The 22,901-nt window shown below is 46.1% G+C and overlaps 1 protein-coding gene across 3 annotated transcripts in view; it reads left to right on the forward strand.

Moving 5' to 3' along the window:
- Window positions 1–22,901, forward strand: part of Gadl1 (GAD like acidic amino acid decarboxylase 1) — a 168,618-nt gene that overhangs the window by 19,716 nt on the left and 126,001 nt on the right. For 2 of the 3 annotated variants that reach the window (XM_029481848.2, XM_085828150.1), the window contains exons 2-6: window positions 9,954–10,126; window positions 14,101–14,227; window positions 16,983–17,073; window positions 21,436–21,542; window positions 22,274–22,389. In XM_029481848.2, the coding sequence (XP_029337708.2) occupies window positions 9,954–10,126; window positions 14,101–14,227; window positions 16,983–17,073; window positions 21,436–21,542; window positions 22,274–22,389 (614 nt within the window). Of the gene's footprint in view, window positions 1–9,953; window positions 10,127–13,753; window positions 13,821–14,100; window positions 14,228–16,982; window positions 17,074–21,435; window positions 21,543–22,273; window positions 22,390–22,901 lie in introns of those variants that run through there. The other variant, XM_085828151.1, reaches the window with a different exon arrangement.

The following is a 22,901-nucleotide window of genomic DNA, read 5'->3' on the forward strand; positions in this document are numbered from 1 at the left end:
GAGTTACCAAGGCCCATAATTGCATCTACATGTGGTTCTGGTGATAGGACTCAGCTCACCAGGCCTGGGCAGCAACTTGCCTGGTGAGCCATCCTCCGGGTTCCTAGAGTTAAGGTTCCTGGTCGCAGGCTGCCTGGCTTGGTTCTGGCCTCATCAGAATTTGGCCAAACCGTTTCCTTTCTCTGGCTTCCATTTCTATGTCTGGGAAATAAGGGGTAATAAGGAGTTCCCATAATGAAAATTCCATGTAAGTCACGTAGAACCTTGCTTCATACCCAGTTTATTACAAGAAACCAGTCTGTATTAACTGCTATCATTGTTAAAACCAGGGCTATTTTTTTTTTGCTTTATTCGTAACTACAACTATTAAAAATGTCATGAATGAAGTTACCCAATCAGATTGAAACCAGGGCTTGCGTTGTTTTTCTGTCTGACCATGTTTTTCTAGGCTCTGCTCTAAGATTTTACACTGTTCTCAATGACGTCTAGTGTATTGTATGTATGTGTGTGTTAAACAAACAAACAAACCAGAACCAACCTGAGTAAAACAAAGAACAACAAAAACAACAACAAAAATAAACCAAAATACCACAGTGGAGATGTTCGGGCAGAAACTGGGTGGCCTCCACATTCCAGAGAGCCATAAAAATAGAGAGGAATCCTGATTTTCCCAAGAGTACATTTGGTAGTGTATAACTACTTGGCTCTAACTTTCCTTAGTTGGAACCGACCACAGAACCCAGTTTCTCAGGACATCAGTCACGGCTCTCAAGTTCCACAGAACATGACCTTGGCTCTTGCTTGCTCAAAGGGGGAGCTGTCGGGGGTAGACTCAGGAAAGCTCACAGGCCTGGAGAGATGTATATAATGTGGTTATAGAAGCTAGAGGAGCCAAGGGGATCCTGGCTGTTAGGACTTGGAGGTCCCACAGGAAGGAGCCTTGATTTACCGGTGCTGCCGAGGCCGTGCCCTAGGGGAATGGTGTGGCAGCTGGAATGCTGGAGCAGTCAGAAGTTCTGGGTCGCAAAGGTGGCAGACCTGATGACCTGAGTTGGATCCTAAATGCCCATGTAAAGATGGAAGGAAAGATCCAACTTCAGAAAGACGCCTGTAATCTCCACATACAAAGTGTGCTCTGTGCCCACAGTGATCATACCTGCCAAACCTCCAATAATAAATAAATAGACCAAGAAACAAACAAATAACTTGTTTAATGCCATTAAGGAAACTGTGGTGGTTTGAGTGAGAATGGCCCCCAGAGGACTTCAGATGTTTGAATGCTTGGTCTCCAGTTGGTAGACTTGTTCAGGAAAGATTATGAGGTGTGGCCTTGTTAGAGATGGTGCACCACTGAGGGTGGAGTTTATAGCTTCAAAAGCCCAAGCTATTCCCAATTTCTCTCTCTCTCCCTCTCCCTCTCCCTCTCTCTCTCTTTCTCTCTCCCCCCTCCTTGTGATATGAATCAAGATGTAAGCTCTCAGGTCAAACCCCAAGTCTGCCATCCTGGGACTATGCTCCACAGCCACATAAATGGACTCTAACCCTCTGAAAGTGTATTTATTTCCAAATAAATCTTTCTTCTATAAACTACCTTGGCCATGGTGACTTATCATGGTGATAAGAAAGGTAAGACAGGAACCAAAATGAATATTTGTCCTGGCTAGTTCTATGTCAGCTTGACACAAGCTAGAGTCATCTGAAAGGATGAAGCCTCACTTGAGAAGATGCCTCCGTAAGATCCAGCTGTGTGGCATTCTCTTAATTAATGATTGACAAGGGAGGAGCCAGCCCATTGTGGGTGGTGCCATTGCTGGGCTGATGTCCTGAGTTCTATAAGAAAGCAGGCTGAGCAAGCCATGATGAGCAAGCCAGTAAGCAGCATCCTTCCGTGGCCTCTGCATCAGCTCCCGTCTCCAGGGTCAGCTTCAGTTCCTGTCCTCGCAGGTTGATGGTGAATTGTTCTATGGAATGGTGAGTGAAATAAACCCTTTCCTCCCTAAGTTGCTTCTGGTCATGGTGTTTCATCCCGGCAACAGTAACTAAAGCAGCACTCATTCCGTTCAGTCTTCAATCTCAAAACATGATAGGGTTCTCACGAAACAGAGGGAATCTAGAGCGCTAGACATGCAGGTGCACAGGAAGAAAGGCGGGGGCCAGAGCATTGGGGAAGGGAAGTCCCAGAAACACCAGCATTTGGGGGACCAGAGCATTGGGGAAGGGAAGCCTCAGAAACACCAGCACTCCTGAAGAGGCAGAACTGGGAACATTAGAGGAAAGTCAGAATGAAAAGCTTCCAGAAATATCCCATCCTGCCCTGCTGCTGCTGAGCTAAGTTAGAGCGTGGAATCCACAGGACAGTTCCCCAGCCTGATGGATAGGAGGAGGTGGATGAAACGGAGTGTGGAGTCCAGTCTTCTCGTGGAGCTCCTTGTGAAGATGCTCTCTAGATCTGAGGAGCTGTGCACCAGAGGAGTTCATGAGGTTTACAGGTGGCCTAGGAAGGGTGCGGTTTAGGAAGCTTGCTGTCCTGATGACTAGCTGAGAAAGGCAGGAGTGATGGCAGGTTGAGACGTAAAGCATCCTTAAGCCATATCAATATCATATCAATTACTGTCTCTCCTGAGAAGACCTGACGATCACCTAATCACTGGCCTGATGCCCCAAGTTCCATGAAAAGCAAACTGTAAGTAAGCAGGCCTGTAATGTAGCTCTCAATGGACGCTTGCCTAGTGTGCATGAAGCCCTGGGCTCAACTGATAGCATTGAAAGTATGAAAGTAGCCTTAGATGCATGGGGCTTATATAAAAAGGAGAGAGAGAGAAGGGAGAAGGGAGAGAGAGAGAGAGAGAGAGAGAGAGAGAGAGAGAGAGAGAGAGAGAGAGAGAGAGAGAGAGAGAGAGTGGGAGGCAGAGGGAGGAAGGAAGGAAGGAAGGGTGGGTGGGTGGGTGTGGTGGACAGCCTGCATCCTTGACCACTGGCACTGCCAAGGGACTGCTAGCTGTTTTCAGGGTTCACTTCTGAGGGGTTTGTCCTCTTGAAGCTGGCCCAGAGTGGACAGACCTAGCTTAGTCGTTGAAGGAAATGGCTTGATATTTGAGTATTGGTTGAGTCTGAGTCATGTCACTGGCACCCCAGACGCTAACAATGGGATTCCATTAAGTAAAGCTGTGGGTGATGGGAGTGTGTCACCACCCACAGATGTTGTATAGTTGCCGTTCTCTGTTGTACGGGAGAAGAGCTCACATGTGCAGGGATCTTTGTTCTGACTTGTTCTGTCAGCATTTCACCCAAAGTTCACTGTAGGGTCTCAGGCGTCATGTCGGCTGGACAAACAGTCCTGTCCATGAACAGCCATGGTACTCATTCCACTAACATGATTGCAGTGCACGTGAGCACAAGGCTGTCAGCTGGCCTCCTTGATGGCTAAGATTGGTGCTATCTTGGCTCCTTCCATCCAGACCTTGATTCCCTTATCTGAACTCTACACCATACCCACCTCTTCTTTCTTCAGTACTTCTCTGAAGCTGCCGGACAGTCTACATGGCTTCCTGCTTGCTTTTTGCACACCAGGCAGCTGCTCTGCTCTGACTCCAGCATAGCCAAATTCCAGTTTGTTTCTAGCTGCTGCTTGTTGTCACCCTGGGGCCCTGATCCTCTCCTTCTATTTCTTGCAGAGACCAATATGTCAGTTGTTTCTGGTTCTTCTCTTTCTGCGGCCTTTCATGTCTGGGGCCTTCTCCTCTTTTGTGTCTTAATTCAGACAACTCGAATGTCTTTCCCTAAGTGTATCTAAAATACCTCCTCATCCTTGTTTTGACAAGTCAAGGACTTTCCTCTAAAGCATCTCTGAGAATCAATGATGATCTTAATTATTCCCCTGTTGGCTTTTGCCTCCTTCATTTCACAGTCACTGCAGTGGAATGTAAATTTGTCAGGTGTATGTGTGTGTGTGTGCATGCGTGTGTGCACGTGTGTGTGCTTGCATATGTGCATGTCTGTGTTTGTTTGTGTGTGTGTGTGTACACAATTTTCAAGCTACCATCTACCTTGCTTTTTTGAGATCTGGTCTTTCACTAGCCTAGAGTTCACCTAGGTTAGGGAGACTGGCCAGGTAATTCTGGAGATCCACGTGTCTCCACACACCCTCCATTGCCAACCTCATTACTGGGATTACAAGCACGTACTGTCAGGGCTGGCTTTTTCATTATGTGAGTTTTGGGGATCGAACTCAGGTCTTCAGACTCCTGAGGCAAGCAGTTTACCAGCTGAGCCATCTCCTTTAGAGAGCACAGTTTTGACAATGACACACACATGTGCTGATGAGTTCAAAAAGAAGAGAAGGAAGGGAGGGAGGGAAGGAGGGAGGGAGGGAGGGAGGGAGGGAGGGAGGGAGGGAGGGAGGGAGGGAAGGAGGAACAAACAAACAAAAAGTAGGTAAAAGTTAGAAGTGCTTGGGAAAAGTCCAAAGTTTCTGGGTTTCCCCCAAGTACAGGCAGGCAGTACTAGTAAAGTCACCCACTTGAGCCTTTACTAACGTTTCCAGAGGTTTCTGTTGCCAATGCTATCCCTTTTGTCAGAGGCTCTCCCATTTTATGAGTGGGAAGACCAATGCAAAGAGAGGCTGTATATAAAGTAATTGTACCAGGATAGATTAAGAATGACTGTGAAGTGGGAAGTCAGCTCCCTCACTCTCTAGGCTATTGGATTGTGTGGAGGGGATTTGGGGCTTGTCTGAAACAGATAAGATGACCTCTGAGAGCATTCAGTCAGCCTGAGCCGATGATTCAGTTCAGCGATTATCTTGAAGATAATGCAGATCCTGAGCATTGTTGGAAGCCGGTGTGTGAATTCTGTTCCTGGAATACACGGCAAAGTCACACATGGATCTTTTCCTGTGGGAGTTTGTGATTTAGAACAGGAAATGAACCTCTATACAGACGACCACAATAAAGCAACAAGATGACGTTCTTGCACAGATGCCAATCCTGAGTGGGTGGGAAAATCCCCTGCCATTGTGGGCACTGAGCCTTGTGAATGAACTCTGCCTCCCACACATTAGCATCTTCTGCCTTTGGGGCCTCTTGTGCTGCTCATCCTGGGTGGACACCTCACCAAACACGTTCTTACCCTTTGAGAACACTTCCTGCCTCCTGTCACAACCTAACATCACATGCAAATGTGTATGTGTTTATAGATCTAAATAATACAATCTTCTGTTGGCTAATATTTATTATGACCTTTATATAATAAATGATATGATTTATTATCATGTCCACTAACACTTATATAATGCACTGGGTTGTTTTAAGACTTGGTGTGTTTTGGTGCATTTGTGTAAGGACAAGCTATCTCTATCTGAAGCAGGACTTGAAGTTGGAGTTAACAGTTTTTGAGCAAGGAGGGCTCTGGCCAAAACAAATGTTGAGCTTCTGTAACATGCTGGAAAACAAGCAGTGAAAGAGTTGGTAGAAATGTAGACATGAGAGGGATGCACATTTGAATCCTTGACTGAGAATGGATTGGAGAATTCCAAGCACCAGAGGAGAAATGGACAGCAAAGACTGTTTGTTATTCAACAGCCCAGAGACAGCCCTGGTAGGTAACAGGGCATCTCTGCTTTTGAGTCAAGGAAGAAAAAGGCAGCCATGGACATGTGGTTGCTATGACACCTGCAGTCAAGGACCACCACCCCGAGAAACTGATATTCAAGGGGAGGCTTGAAGGACGGTAAAGCACTTGATGATGGATCTGGGAGAGCCTGGAACACAATGGCGGACACAAAATCTGAAGTCAATGATGTACCAGGGACAGGACTTGTGTGGGGCAGGGAGGGGATCATGACAACGCAGACTAGCTTTGATCCAAGGAGAGGAGTCATGGACCTCTTAGTACACACTTCCACCTGTTCCCCCACAGGAATGTCAGGGTTGCTGTGTGGAGAACAGCCATAGAGCTATGGTAGGTTGTGGGACAACTGCAGTGATCCAAGCCTTTGGTGGTGGTTGGGACTCAGGTGGAAAAACTGGGCTGCTGAGCATGTCCTTCATGAGGGATTCCTCTAACATGAAGTTCTTTATTAATCTGATTAACTGTGAGGATGAGGAAGAAAGTGTCGATAAGCATCTGCAACAGACACAGCTCAGTCCATCAGAGATGCCAAGGTGTCTCTGTCCCAGAACGTGCAGGAGAAGCGCCTAGTCTCAACCATCAGCAGAATAAGATGCAGCCACAGAGCAGCCCTGCTCTCCAATTTGTTCTGGAGAGGGTTCCTAATCCATTCTGTGAAGGACAGGGATTTCTGTAACAGTGCTGTGAAAGCTGTGCTGATCCAACCTCCACTGTTACCCTGTTTGTGAATGGCCGTTTGACATGGTTTATGAGAGAGGGAGAGGGAGAGAACCCAGGAGGGCTAAAGAACTACTCTCAATCCCTGTGCAATAAAAGCCAGAAATCCCACTAATGAGGTTGAAAAAAGAAAGCTCCATTTTCTGTGTGTGTAATAATAGCACTGCCTCCTGACATAACCACAGTTCCTGGAATAATTGCCCTCTTTCCTACTTTATTTTTAAAACCTAGAAAACTTTCTTCTCCCCCTGAGAGGAAAGATCTTTCCCTTGAAAGGCATTACCGTGTAAAACATTTCCTCACTGGGGCTCCCTCTGTTTGCCCTCACCCAAATTCACCACAGCCTTTCCAGGGCAGAATAAGTGGAGGGCATCTGGCATCTCCCCCAACCCTCCAGCACACACACAATTTCCATGGGAAATTAAGGTAGAGCCAGGAACTGCAGACCCTGCCTCTTCCAAACTCCAGGTGTCTGCCCAAGACAAATCCATCCATTATCTTTGTGAAGAATGGCACAAAAAAACTTTATCTGGTCTCAGATAGTTACCATGACATTGAACTTTTGGGAGAAAACTGTCACAGGTATAATAGATAGAGAAAGAAAGGAGGAAGGAAAGAAAGCAAGCAAGCAAGCAAGCAAGTGAGATAGATATTGTTTGAGCAGCACATCCAGAAAGCATAGAAAATATTCAAAACCACATACATTTTAGTTTTGAAAACAGGCCGTGAGCGTATTTAGGTGGATTTAGAATGTGAGCTACTCAAAGAGGCCCAGGACTGAAATTGCCTTTTAGAAATTGTTTCTGTAAATTTCCACAGCCAACTGAACCCAGGGATTATAAAAAGGAGAGAGGTTTGTGTCTAGGGAAAAAGAATACGATCAAATCTGAGCTTGTGGTAAATACGCTTTGGATATCTGGGTTGGGCACCCAGAGTGATTTCTGTGGACGTCTATTTTGGGTAAGTAGCCAGCCTCCTGAGCTACTGATTTCCAGGTTGACTGAACCACCAATCACACGTCCAGCTGTAGAGTCTGAGCCCGCTCAGGTCCTGCCTCAGGCTGGGTTTGACCTGCACTTGTGAGAGGTTGAAGACACCGAGGAAGCCTCTTCACTGTGTACTTTGTCGACATTTTTCCCAGGACAGAGGTAGGAAGGAGCTCGAGGGAACAGCGCAATGCTTCTGATATCGGAAGTCATTCAAACCAAGACTTCAGATGTAAAATGGACATGAAGGATGAAATGTTTGTATTACTTCTTCATCCTTAAGAAGATCAGAGGTGGGAGGGCTGGAGAGATGGCTCAGTGCTTAAGGGCAAGGGCTGCTCTTAAAGAGGATCTTCGTTCAGTTCTTAGCACCACATGGCAGCTCACAACCACCTGGCTGCGCATGAATCCAAGCAAAAATATACATTTATATAAAATAAAAATAAATAGTCCTTTAAGTTAAAAATGATTTGCAGGGGAAATATGGTTAAATTATAAGATGATGTGTGCTCATGCAATGGATTTGAGCTTGTTTCTAAAGCTCTCTCATTCTCTCTCTCTCTCTCTCTCTTTCTCTCTCCTTTCCCTAAACCTCTCCTTCCTTCCCTTTCTCCTCTTTCTTTCCTTCTGTGCTGGATAGTTTTATGTCAGTTTGACACAGGCTAGAGTCACTGGAGAGAAGGGAGCCTCAATTCCCTGTACACAAGCCTGTCAGGAATTTTTTTTAATTAGTGATGGATGGTGCCATGTCTGGGCTAGTGGTCCTGGGCTCTATAAGAAAGCAGGCTGAGCAAGTCAGTAAGCAACACTCCTCTATGGCCTCCGAATCAGCCCCTCCTTCCAGTCCCTGCCCTGACCACTCTCAGTGTTGAACTGTTTGTGGGGTTGAAGTGAAACAAACCCTTTCTTACCCATGCTGCTTTGGTCATGGTGCTTCATCACAGCAACAGTAACCCTAAGACACTTTCCTCCTCCCCCTCCCCCTCCCCCTCCCCCTATTCTGTAGCCCTGGCTGGTTGGGAACTCATGAAGTAGCTCAGGCTGGCCTCAAAGTCCCGGACGACACCCTCTCCCCACCCCCACCCCTGCTTCAGTTTCCCAAGTGCATGAGCTGCCATGCATGGCTTATATGAGTCTTTTTTGCATATGTGTTGGGTAATGTTTTTTTTGGGGGGGGGGTGAGTCAGATGGGCCACAAGGCATTCTCTGGCCCTGTGGCACTCCCCTATGGCAAGCAAAACACTTTTGGAAAGTAAAGGAACTCTCTTCCCTGAAGACATTGAAATTTAGCTCCTGGGGAAACAGCCCAGGACCCACCTGCCCTTGAAGGATGAGGGGACCTCCATTTAGAGAAACATGCTGATGGAGCCTGTCCTTGATGAAGGTGGGGACTAGCTCTCTGCCTTTGAAGATTTCAGTGTTTACTTTCTTGAAGATGCCTGGATGACCCTTCGGGCTTCTGTGATTCAGAGACATCAAATATGAGATGGGGTTTTATAGAATTCTATTTGGTATTCCAATTTCAAAGTACAGCCTTGCTTTCTTGGGAAAGCCATGTGTATGTGGCTGGGTGCCCTTTTCTTTACCCCTGCAGTGTTGCTTCCTGGGGCCAAAGGATGCTGAGTTTACACAAGGCTCGGGGCTTGTGCCCCTGTTACATGATCTCTCTGCTTAATAAAACAGGTTCGGAAAGTTTAAACAAATATATGCTTTATATGTTCAGGATTGAGGACTGGGTCTGTAGCTCCATTGCTAGAGTGGTTGTCTGAGCATGAACAGACCCCAGGTTCCATCTCTAACCAGCATCAACTAGGCATGGTGGTGTGCACTCCAGTCTTAGCACAGAAAGGTAGACACAGGGGGATCCAAAGTTACCTTCAAAACAAGCAAGCAAGCAAGCAAGCAAGCAAGCAAGCAAGCAAGCAAACAGAACTCAAGAGGATGATTAAGCACAAAATTATCTATAGCTGGGTTTGAAGCACTGTTTCCTCTTCTCTCTCTCCAAATGGCCAACTCTCTCCTCCATTCCTTTTCTGCTGTGGAGGGAGCAGGGGTGTGTCTCAGGGAAGGATCGTGTGCCAATCATTTGTGCCCCTGTGAGAATGTCACTAAGAGTCTCACTGTTTTTGAGAGCATTGTTCGGTAAGACATCTCTCTGCTCCAGAAGGCATTGTATTTGAACTTCGCCATTGAGCACAGGCACTGTGCACACTGGCAACCTTTTGAGGTCATACGTACCATAGTACTGAAGGACTGGCTCTCTACTCCATGGACTCTCACTGCCCAATAGGAAGAAGTACGCACTGTAAGATGGCTTCACCTATCCTGTGAACTGTGAGCTTTGTAGGACTTCTTACATGAGCAACTGTGAGCATCCCTACTGCACAGGGTACCATCACCTGTGAAGAGAAGACATGCACATGACAGGGAGACTGACAGGAGCAGATAGGGGCAAGGAAGGGAGGGCAGGGGTCTGAGGGGAAGTGTGCTCAACATACAATACAGGCATTGGGGAGAGCTTAAAGTAAGTATGTAAGTGAAAATAAACCATTTGTGAAGTCTTTGGTTTCTTTGTGTTTCATCGTGTGAGCTCTCAAACCCACTCTCTCTGTGCCCTCCTAGGACACAGTGGCCAGAAGGAGATGACCCCTGGTAAGAAGATCCCCATCTTTGTGGATGGGGTTGTACTTAATGGACCTCAAACAGATGTGAAAGCTGGAGAAAAATTTGTTGAAGAAGCCTGTAGGCTCATAATGGAAGAGGTGGTTTTGAAAGCTACAGACGTCAATGAAAAGGTAAAAAGAAAACACATAGGGAAATGACAGGAAAGGTTGTCCTCTGGCCTTTATTCACACAAGCAGGCATGTGAACATGCAGGTACACACACACACACACACACACACACACACTCCGTAATTACACGAGCCCACAAACAGCAGACATGTTATTGTTCCTGTTTTAGAAAGGAGGGAGAAAGCGAAGGGCCTGTATCTCACCCACATCACGTGCTAGCACATTTATCTGGAGCTAAATGAAGGTGGCATGGCTTCAGCATTCATATTCCTAACTTCTCCATACACCCCGGGAGCAAGAGCTGCATTGCCTCTTATCATCGCAGTCACTCCATCTGTTGAAATTGAATTACCGGCAAATGGACACATAGGAGAGATCTCCCCCCCAATTGTATTAGTAGCAAATAGATGCCATTTATATCTGAGTTCAAAGATGATAGCGTTTATTCTGAGATGTAGGTCACTAATTAGAAAACTAATAGACCAGATTGTCATGATCTCTGAACGTGGTCAGAAATAGTCAGGCTCAGGACAGAACTGATTGTGGAGGCTTTTACTCATTCTCACATTTATAATTTAGTATCAGACTTCTCTGTGCATCCCTGAAATACTTTGAATCTTGTTTGGTTAGCATCACAATTCCCTGACAGCAACTTTTGGGTTTTATTATTTATTATGCCTTAAAAGATATATTTATTCTTTGTGAGTTTCAAACACGTATATGACCTTTTTGAAATATGCAGTTATTATAATTTAGTGTATATGCATGTGTCCAAGTGCTTGCCTGCGTGTATGTCTGTGCACCATGTGTATGCAATACCTACAGAGGCCAGAAGGGGGTTTCAGAATCCCCGGAGCTGAAGTTATAGACTGCTGTGAATGGCCATGTGGATGCTGGAAATAAAACTCAAGTTTTCTGGAAGAGCAATCAGTGCTCCTAAGCATGGGGCCATCTCTCCAGCCCCTTTGCAATGTATTCTGATCCTACCCACCTCACTCTTTCCTCCAGCTCCTGACAGACTGACCCCCATGCCTATTCTCAGTTGCATGTCTTCCTCCTGCTGCTGCTGCAGCTCCTCCTCCTTCTCCTCCTCCTCCTCCTATTCCCCTTCTTCTTCATTTCTTTTATGAGCCTAGTTACTCCAACTTATGTTACTCCTGTCCTCCTTCTGTGTGTAGGATTGGCCGTCCACTGCAGCACAGACACTCTGTCAGGATCCACGCCCCACAGAGAGACTGAATCTCCTTCATCATCCATCAGCTGTCAATATTTTCTCTGCTAGGGGTAGAGTCTCAGGAGACCCATCCCAATCATTACTGAAATGCTGATTTTATTTGTTTTTGTTTTTTTTTTTTTTTTTTTGAGATAAGATCTATGGAGCCCAGGCTGGCCTGAAATTGGTCTCCCTTCCTTTAGCGTCTTGAATTAGGCGGGTGAGCCAACAGTCTGGCTAAGTTGTATTTTTTTTTTTTAAAAAGCTATACTCTCTTTTTCAGTAATTAAATATTAACTGAATGCTGGCTACTTGAAAGGCATTAAATTGGGCCCTCGAGGAAATAAAGAAACATGAGATGAAGGCCCAGTTTCAAAATGACTTTATAATCCAACTAGAATGGTAAATTTTCATTTGTAAAGAGAATAGGGGGTCCCGGTGAGAGGGCAGTGAGTTTGGGGCAGACCTTTAGAAGGTTCGCTTCCCACAGGACTGCGCCCTGACGTAGAGTGGAAGGGGAACATGGGTTTTAGGAAGGCTGAGGGGAGTTGCGCAGGTGCTTCTATTGCTCAGGACAGTAAAGAAAGCTGGCAAACACTGCAGAAGAGCAAGAGGCACTCGGAGCAAGGGCTTCCTCTTAGAGAAGAGCTTGAGAAAGACAGATGACACAGGAGACCCATGGGAGAGACTCAGTGGTCCAACTCAAGAATCCCAAACACACACACACACACACACACACACACACACACACACACACAGAGAGAGAGAGAGAGAGAGAGAGATCAGTTCCATCCCCCAGATTCCCCTGTGTTCCCTATAGCCTGTTCATTCCAGCCTCTGAAGCCCCCGCTGTCCACTGTTCTTTCTGCTTCTACAGCTCTTGGGCCTGGCAATTTGTGCAGATGATTGTCTGTCTTAAGCAGCCTCTGAGACAGTTTTCCCTCATCAGTGTTCCCTTGAGACTCCTGTGGGCAGCTGTATGTGCCCATGCCATTCTTGTGGGTAGTCTCGGGCACGTTCGACTCACCTCTGTCTGGCAGGCAGGCATCACGAGAGTTGGATTCCACACCTCTCACACAGCTAGAAAGCTCTTCCGGCTTCTTCCACTTCCCACCGCCCTGGCTTCTAGCCTGCTTCTATTCCCTGGTCTCTCACCTCAGCCTCCCCTCCCCTCCTCTCCACCACCAAGCTTTATAAAGATGTCTGCAGTCCCTCCCTCTCTTTCTTCACCTCCTACCTCTCCAATCTACCCCAATCTCACCTCCACCCCCACCTCTCTAGTCACATTGCCAGTGCCAAGAACACCTCCATGGTGATGAATTCGGTGAGGGCTTGTTGGTGCTTCACTTGGCTTCGCAGCATCATTTGGCAGCATTTTCTTCTTTGGATGCTCTTTATTCTTGGTTTGAGCCCCATCAAACCGTGCTAGAAGGTCTTCTTCCCTCATTGTCATCCTCCCTATCAGAGGTCATCCCTGCCACGATATTCTGTAAGTGCCATCCGATGTTATCCAGGGATCCCTGTGGCTTCTTTCTGAGCTGTGAGTACCTTCCCCTGGGGTGTCCTCCTAGGAAGCCTAGAGTTCTATTTCTGATCCTTCCCAAGAGTTTGATAAAGCCCACCTTGATCTACCCCTCTCTATTCACTCATTTGCTTGCTCCACACATCTCCACTGAGCCTCCACTTAAGCCTCATGTTCCCGCTTCTTCCCCAACACTCCCTTCCATAACCTCTTCACCACCGTTAAACTTGACCCTGTCCCTTCTTTACTGAGGAGCTCTGAAATCACGATGATCAGTCTCCATGGATTAATGAACTCCATCTCAGCCCTGTGGTGGTGACTGTGTAGGATGTAATGGGTGAGTGGCTAGCTTGGTGATGCCTGCTATGGGAAACAGAGAGCAGAAGGAAGTGGAGAGGGTTGCCATGCCTGGGTCATGGGCAGCTGGGAATGTTAACAAACTTGTCAATGAATGATAATGGAAACATTTCAGCAAACATATACAAATGGAAGAGCGCATTATTAAATAGGTGGTGAGAGAGGGACATTCTAGATAGAGGACGCAACATGTGGAGACCCCAGCAGTGTGTGCAAACTTGGTATGTCTGAGGAAGAGAGAGGCTAGTTAGCCAGGAGGTAGGCATGCCAGAGAGGAAACGCAGGCAGAGAAGCAGCACACACAGGATGGGTTTATGTCTCCATACTTTCTTCTACGTTGATCTTGATGAAGCTGGGGAGTAGCTGAAGGTGTTTGAGCAGAAATATGTGGTAATGGCTTGAGGGAGAGAGGCCTGCTCTAGCAGCTGGGCTGACAGACAGTGTGGGGAAGGAAGGGAGGATGCTCTATGACACTGTCTCCCTTTCTGGGATGCTTTTCTCTTCCCTCTGACTTACGCTGTGGTCCGAGCACACTTCCATGACATCTTAGATGCTGCAGGCGGCCTGATCTTCCAGCCCGTGTCATTCCTGCCTAGAGCATTCTGTGAGTCATAACCCATCTCAGCCTGCCTCACTCTGTCCTGACATTTGTCACCAGTCTCGTGTTGGTTCTCCTAGGAGGTCTGAATGAACCACTCTGGCCCCCGCTGGATCCACACTCCTCCCACAGCTCCGTTAGAGATGGGCTGCAGCCCCGAGAATTAAATTCACATGTCCTCTGCTCTTTCAGAACTACCCGGGGACAGAGTTCTGGCTTCTCCAGTTCCCCCATCCTGGGCTCCCCTGGGAACGTGGTTAACTGTGAGCTATCACTCCATTTCCAGGTATGTGAGTGGCAGCCCCCTGAGCAGCTGAGGCAGCTCCTTGACCTGGAAATGAGGGACACAGGCGAGTCACAGGACAAGCTGCTGAAACTCTGCCAAGACGTCATCCACTTCAGCGTCAAAACCAGTAAGGCCTTGTCATGTCCCTGACCTAGCCTGCCATTCACCTTTTAGTAAACACGAGGGTTCCAGTGTGTAAAGCACAAGCCACACGGGTCAAACAAACTGTGGCTCTGATGCAGAATTCTGCATGGGTCCCTTTCATCCCTAACGCAGATTTGTTTTCAAGGCCGAACAATTGTCAAGGAATCAGATAATGCGTGAGCCCTGGGATCCCTGTCTTTTCCTTCCCAATCTTCGTCCTCCATGTGTAGCCAAGATTTCCACTGTAGTTCCTATGTATTAGTTAGTAAACTGTCATGTTATTTTGATTATGTGACTATGTTATGGGACTTAAAAATGTGTCCGTGGCCCAGAGTATACCAAAAGGATGAGGGAGCAGGGAAGGAGGAGAAGGAGGAGGAGGGGAGAGCAGGAGGAAGAGGAGGGGGGAGGAGGAGGGGGAGAAGGAAGAAGAGGAGGAGGAAGAGGAGAAGGAGAAAGAAGTGAGGAAAGGAAGGAAGGAAGAAAAAGTTAAGGAATAGATTTATTTAGAGGATACTGGTTTACTCTTGGCAATTTCTAATTACCAACTCACTTAGTCAAATCTGTCAGAATCAAAATAAAAAATTAGAATCTTTAGGTAGCTATAAGAGGAATAGTAGGCCTGCAGATATAGCTCAGTGGGTTGAGTGGTTGCCTAATATGCACAAAGCCTTGGGTTCTATTCCTGTCACTGAATAAGCCAGGCATGGTGGCTCGCACCTATAATCCCAGCACTCAGGAGATGGAGGCAGGAAGATCAGGAGTTTGAGACCATCCTCTGCTACATAGTGAGTTCAAGGCCAGCCTGGATATTTGAGACTCATGAAAAACAAACAAAATCCCAAACCAGTAAATGTTAGGTCTTGATGTGATTTTCACACGAATGCCATCACTACTGTGACTTTCAGTAAACCAGCTTGATTGCTACCATACGACAAATACCCAAGGAAGATGTTTCAAAGCGGGAGGTGGGGCTGGTTTTCTGAAATATGCACACTTTCCAGTCCTGAGAAGGTAATCCAGTGTCCTAATCTACACAGGCATTATGTTCTGTGAATTCTGACACTGAACTAAATTTAGTGGAAAGAACACCATAAAATCCCGACTAAAAATAATTGGATTAAGTTCCCTTGGGAAAGCCTGGCGCATATATCTAAAACCCAGTCAGAATCTCCTAAGCAGAGACACCTCCTTCATTATTACAGTGCCTGTCAGAAGTCGGGAGTGACATTTAATGCAGTAGATTGTTTGCCGTTTACTGAGTATTTTCCATAATGTTACCATGGAAATCAATCATAAATTAACACAGAACTTTAAAAAAGCCTATTAAAATTACGTGTAGAGATGTCTGCTTGTCTCTGCCAGATCAGAGGGAGTTTTCTGTGCTTTAATTGAAAAGGCATTTGCTTCGATTTGGGTTTTCTTTATTGAACCCATGGTTGAAAGAGGCGGTGGGGGGGGGGGTGGTGGGAAACCCACATTAAATTCTATAACCAAACCCATTTCCCCACACATCCCAAATTAGAAAGGCCCCCTGCCTTTGTGCTTCTTATCATGCTGTGTTTCTTATGTCTGAGAATGTCAAGCTGGGTAGCCTGGGTTTGGTGTGAAGATTCACACTTGGAAAGCTGGGGACTTTTATGAGACCTTTTAAGTAGGGGGAGAGATGGGAGTGAGGGCAGTGAGTTGGGGGAGGGGGAGAGGCTCTTACTCTGTGACAAACAAGATTTTAAAGACGAAGTTTGAAGTAGGTTGAATCCGGAAGTGTCTGAACTGAGTGCTGAGTCACAGCTGCTACCCCATCTGCTTCTTGCCAGTCAGGCTGCTCGGCAGGAGGAACAGGAAGGCCACTCCCTGACTGTCACTATAGGTGAACACTTGAAATCTGTGACACTAGGGAAAGGGTGTTAGGGACCTTTTCTCAGGGACTCAGGAGGCTGTGGATAGCAGGAGAGACCGGAAGGTGAAGCAAAGCCCTCAGTCTCTCCAGTTTTCCTGAGAAACGTTGATGTTGGGAAAGAGTTCTGCCTAAGCACTTCATGGGGTGGGAGGAGGGGACCACAGGGCCTTATGGATCCTCTGATGACTTGCTGGCCACGCAACCATAAGAACTGGGGTTCTGCCTTCCTGGATCCCACTTTAAAGGCCAGGTGAGGCTTCATGCACCTTTAAACTCAGCTATGGGGAGACAGTCACCTCACAGGACCCCACTGGTCAGCCAGTATAGGTGAATGGGCAACCTCAGGGTGGAATGACAGACTCCCTTTTCAACTAAGGTGGAGAGAAACTGAGAGAGATATCTACCACCAACCTCTGGCCTGTAGGGGCACACACATGTGTACACACACATGTGCATACATAGACCTGTGCACACACACACACATAAATACATGTATGAACATGTACACAAATCCACACATAGAAAAGGAACTTTAAAAGTTTTTCTTGTATATATGCTAAGTACTTTAAAAATTGACATGTATTTACATATAATAAGGTACACAAATAGGACTCACTCAGCTCCTGGCACAGAGTAGGCTCAGACCATTTCTAGAACTGAGAGGCCCTTTGTGGCCCTGTTCAGTTGAGAAGCCCTTCCTTGGTGTAGCAAATTCTTACCTCTATTCTATAAATGTCTATGCTGATTTGTGTGGAAACACACTGGGCTGGCCTATGTGTGACAGACCCGTTGGGGCCCCCGTCACTGTGAAAGCGAAGGCTTTGTTTTCCTATTACAGACCATCCAAGATTTTTCAACCAGCTCTATGCTGGCCTTGATTACTACTCCTTGGCGGCCCGGATTATAACAGAGGCGCTGAATCCAAGCATGTAAGTACCATGTGACCAGAGGTTAGAGACGTGAGAATGTCTTTCATGATTTTCACTGTAATGACTTGTTTTGCAAAGTCTAACCAGGAGAAGTGTCAGAGCCCTAGGACTCCAAGCCATGTTTGAGGAGGTGTTTCTGCCAGGTGAAGCTGTGGGAGAATGCCAGGTATATCTATCAATCAAACAGAGAGACCTGGTTAAGCAACTCTCCACTAACTCCTGCAAAGAGAGAGAGAGAGAGAGAGAGAGAGAGAGAGAGAGAGAGAGAGAGAGAGAGAGAGAGAGAGAGAGAGAGAGAGAGAGAGAGAGGGCTGTGCTACACATTAGCAGCTGAACAGAAACAAGTCTTGGGCTGAGGAGATGGGTCAGTTGGGAAAGTGCTTACCTCACGAGTATGAAGAACAAAGTACAACCCTCAGAACCCAAGTGTAAAGAGGACACACATCGTAATCTCAGTTCAAAGAGGCAGAGACTGGAAGTTCCTTGGTGCCACTGGCTAGCCAGATGAGCCTCCTAGTAAATGCTAGGCCAGTGACAGACCTTGCCTCAAATAACAACTGGGTGGCTACTAGAGAATCACACTTAAGGGTTTCCTCTGATTTACACACACACACACACACACACATGGGTGGGGAGAGAGAGAGAGAGAGAGAGAGAGAGAGAGAGAGAGAGAGAGAGAGAGACAGACAGACAGACAGACAGAAACATAGACAGGCACACAGACAGATAGGCATACACAGACTCATAGACAAAGGCACATACACAGACAGACACACACAGACATAGACAGGCATAGACAGACACACAAACACACACAAACAGACACACAGAGACATAGACAGACACACAGACATAGACAGACACACAGACACAGACAGACACACACAGACATAGACAGACTTAGACAGACAGACACATAAACAGACACAGACAGAGAGACACACAAACACATGTACCTTTGATGCTATTCTTAGAAGTTATAAAGTCTGTTGAAAGAAAGATGCAGACTAAATAGCCTTAATGTGAATGAACGCAAAATCCAGACACACACCTGAGAGACAGATGTGTTATACTATAAATGGAAATGGAGGGATGTTTGTCCCAGGAAAGTCTTCTCTGAGAAAAGGTGACAGCTAAGAGAAGGATGAGTACAGGTTAAGCAGGTGAGAGAGCCAAGTTCCAAGTGGTGGGATCATCATGTACAAAGGCCCTGTGGTGGGAGCAGCATGGCATTCTTTGTTGAAAGATCAGTGTGGGTGTGTCCAACAGAGTGACAGGGGAAACAAGACTGAGAGAAGTTGACATGTTGAGCCAGGGAAACATGCATATGAACCACTCCACAAACATTGAAAGCCCTTGAAAGTCAACACTGTTTGGTGACATTTGCTGTCTAAAAACAATTTTCGGGAGGATGGGGGGAGGGGTGGCTTAGTGCATAAGTTAGACATCCTGAGTTCAGAATCCCTGAGCTCACATACCAGCCAAATGCAATAGCACACATGTCAGTGATCCGACACATCTGAGGGAAATGGGAGGCAGAGACGAGGCAGTCTCCAGAAACATGTCTCCCGGGTTAAGCTGGACTGCCTCAAACAAAGTGGGAGGAGAAGATCAATCAGGAAGGATTGTCCTCTGATCTTCATGTGCCCATCATTCCACACACATGCATGTTCTCTCTCTCTCTCTCTCTCTCTCCCCTCCCCTCTCTCTCTCTCACACACACAGAGAAATCTGAGTGATTATATGGGATGAATTAAGAGGATATTTCCTTTACCGAATGAGAGATGTTAGCAGTTTGGACTCAGGGTTTAGAAGATGAAGCACCAAAGCATTGCTCCATCGTTACGGCACTTGGTAGACAAGCATACACTTGTAGTCCCAGCACTGGGAAGGTGAGAGAGATTTCTGGCCCCTGGTGACCAGCCAGCATAGTCATAGTCATAAGACCAGATCCCTATGAGACCCTGCCTCATAAAGCACCTTTGAGTTCCTCAAGTGTGTACCCACACAGGGACAGGCGTACACATGCATGTGCACACACTTAGAAGATGACATGAAAAGGAGCGAGTAAGTGTTGGAGCTTGGAAATGGAGGTCAGGGAAGTTTCTCAGCTAAGGTCTGGATTTCCACCCTTTGTGACTGGGTTCGTGGCTGTGCACCAGACGCTGTAAGAGAACACCAGTTCCCAACTGTGCAGTAGATGAGGCAATATCAAAATTTCCATTTCCGCTGGGAACTAATGAATTTGCAATGAGTTTGAGATAGTTAACCACACTGAGAGATTCCGGGGCCTGGAATTCTGATATGGATTTTGCAAGGTAGAGATGTGAAAGAGACTGGGAGAAAATAGCTTTTGAAATAGTTGGCATGGATGAGATACCCCAAGCTAGATATTCCCAACCCTGCCTACTTATTGAAACTAACCTGAGGGCTCCTGGGGTCTGAGCAGACTGATGAAATGCACGTGTTGTATGGATTTAAGGACTTTAGTGAGCAGCCAGGGTAGAAAACCACAATCATGAGGACAGAGACTGAGGAAAGAGCAGAACTCAGGGTCTCAGGACCAAGACTTGAAGACACAGAACTTCTAATGGTTAGGAGGGAGAGAATCAGCCATGGTGAGGGTGAGGGAGGAGGAGAAAGCCAAGAGTAGAGGTATGGCAGGAAGCCATAGGAGAGAGACCATGTGACTAGGACAGTGTGCTAGCCCAAAGTGAAGACTGACAGTTTGTGAATTAGCACCAGAGATGTCAGGGGTGAGCACATGGGCATGACATTGCCTCTGTGAGGACAGACAGACATAGGCGCCATCTTCCAGGACTGGAAGACTCAGACAGGCAAAGAAGACAGCCAAATCCCACTCTTCAGATCTCTGCTCTTAGGTTTCAGAACATCTTTCTTGAGTTACTTGGCCTGGTACATTTAGAGGTCTATGATGTATTAAGTTTTGTCCCACTGCACTATCCACTCAGAATGTGCCCGCCCTTGTGTTGCCCCCCCCCATGCCTCATCTGCATATCCATTCCCCAAATAGAATTGAGACAATTTTTAGTAATAGGCTCATAACAAATAGAACGATTATTCTATCTGTATTTCAACACCCCCCCCCATAAATATACACAGACTTTCACACTCCCTGTGTGTATTAAGTGGTTTCACACCATGGTGGAAGTATTAGATTTTATATTTAAGAGGACCTGTAGAGTGCTAGGCACACAGGCAGACATTACATAGTAGGTGTTTGGTTCTTTTTGCCTTTCTGTCCAGATATTAAAATACTTATATCAAAAAACTCTACAACTAGAAAATTTAATGCATCTGCCTAGCCTACATATTTAGCGTATACATTCATCCACATACAATTTAATTAATGTACATTCACCTAACTGTAAAGGAGGCTGGAGATATTTAGTGACTCTTAGTTATCTGGAGAGAGAAGAGACTTAAACATCACATAGCCAGGCATTGTGTGTATACATACATAGTATAGTAATATAAACACTAATGTAGCTGATGGAGTTCAGGGTACTACTCTGGAGCTGGGAAGCTGCTCTGGTGGAGTTCAAAGGGCAGGTGTCTATTAAGCACGTGGGATCAACATGAGGGATTGGAGGGGAAAGTGTGGGAAGAACATCCAGGGAGGAGCAAGGATGCAGGTCAGACTGGTAAGTCTTAATGACACTCTCGGCTAACCCCAGAGAAATCTCTACAAGGACTAGGTATCAAATATGGGTGCCAAGAGAGGAGTGTGATGGTATGGTTGCTCCTTCAGCTGAGGTGATCCTCAGAAGGCCACAATGGCAAGGCTCTCTGATGATGGTGTCCTTGGCTAGAGGAAGAAATCAGGACAGAACTCAGCAGTACAACCATCACACAATGAGAGCTATTCATAGAACACTCCCTACCTGTGCAAATAGAGCTAATGCGATAGAAGAAGCTGTGTTTAGGACACAGAACTTCCACATAGAGACGATGTACTTGTACTAATAAACTAGAACATGGCTACCAAGACAATAGCTCCTCTTTAGTTAGTCTTAACAACCAATTTACTAGATTTCCAAACAAAGGCATGGCCATTGCTCATGGCTGACACATAGATGGTTCCCTGCTTCAATTCCCTATGCAACTGAAGGTTGCTGAAGTAGCTCACCAAAGGCCACCAACTGTGGACATTTAACCTTATCTAGTAGTAGTAGTAATGCCAATGGAGTCTTCTCTAGTTCCAAGGGATAGATCTACAGAGACTTCCACCACTTGGCAGACACTGGGTTTCGTGGAACTCACTCTGTGCCTTCCTTGGGACCCCCAAAGGGATGTTTTGACTCTAGTCATAGAAGTGAAGTGTTTTTTATATCTGTCTAGTTATACGTATGAGGTGTCCCCAGTGTTTCTGTTAGTGGAAGAGGCGGTTCTGAAGAAAATGATTGAATGTGTTGGCTGGAAAGAAGGGGATGGAATATTTAACCCAGGTGAGTACCGCTGGTGACCTCCATCACGCTCCCACTCGGAGCATCTACTTATCTATTCAGTGGAGGAGCCTCTCCTTGCAGCATACACGAGACCAAAAAGTTGGCAGACCACGAAGCTGACTAACACCTTTTCATGGTGTGATTGAAATTTGCATAAATGCTAAGTCATCATATGCAAACTTAACAAATGGGATGTCTACAATTTAGGATGGACATATTGATCACTTAAGATTTTTATCTAACACAAGGGACTTTCTCGGTTGCTGGGAGCTTAGAGAGTTACTGATAAATCCTGTGTTTCTAAGGCAATCTCTTGTCAGATCTATCAGAGCATCTTAGTTTATTCTAGAGTGTTTTCCTGGGGCTGGAGATGAGCATGTGTTTCCATTTCAGTTCTACCAAAGAGGTGACAGACAGGGTGTCATAAACAACACAGCTTTGGTTATCATTCTAAATTCAGGCTGAAAGGTTCAACATTTTATTTGGGGGAAAAAAGGTCCTAAGCCAAAAGGATAGGCCTAAATTTGCCTCTTTTCTGAGATGAAAAGGTCTGAAATTGTAGATGTTTGGGAGAGCATAGTTGAGACATATGGGGTGTCTGGGTGCCTTTCACAGTGAGCTTTGGTTAGACAGGGGTAGCCCTAGATGTTCAATGCTTCCCAGCCTACTTTACTTTTCGGGGTGTTAGAACTTCATGCTGTAAATGTAACCTTTAAATTTTCTCTTTGCAGGTGGCTCAGTGTCCAATATGTGTGCAATGAATTTAGCTAGGTACAGACATTGCCCTGATATCAAAGAGAAAGGCCTGTCTGGTTTGCCAAGATTAATCCTTTTCACATCGGCAGAGGTAAGGCATTAGTCCTGACAGTGGATACATTTTTCCTCCTGAGGATGTGGTAGTTAACAATTCATTTGCCTGAGGATTCCTTTTGTGAGTTTGATCCGATCTATGTGTGATTGATATGCCTACGTATGATAGAGTATTTCCTTTCAAAGGTAAATCAGATTTTTCTGGTTTTGTGACCCCTGGCCAGTCAGTTTCACTTAAAATTTATAGTCTGACCACAGGGTGATGATACCCAATGAATGTACGTCTACAACACAATCCTCAGGCTATAGTACAACCTGAGACTCATGAAACAGGGCATGGAAAGATTATAAAAGCCAGAGAACCAGGACATCTCCTGTAAGACAGTGTCTTCTACATAGAACAGGGAGCTGCACCCACTAAATCTCACCAATATGATTGCTTAAACAAGACTAGTATCATGACACCATCAGGTGACATGCCAGTGTGGATGGGGATAATCTGCCAAGACTCCACTCCTAGATGAAGGGCTCCAGACAGCTAATAGTTGA

This window comes from Mus caroli, unplaced genomic scaffold (genome assembly GCF_978045245.1).
Source record: "Mus caroli unplaced genomic scaffold, Mus_caroli_1 scaffold_11, whole genome shotgun sequence".
NCBI lineage: Eukaryota > Metazoa > Chordata > Mammalia > Rodentia > Muridae > Mus > Mus caroli.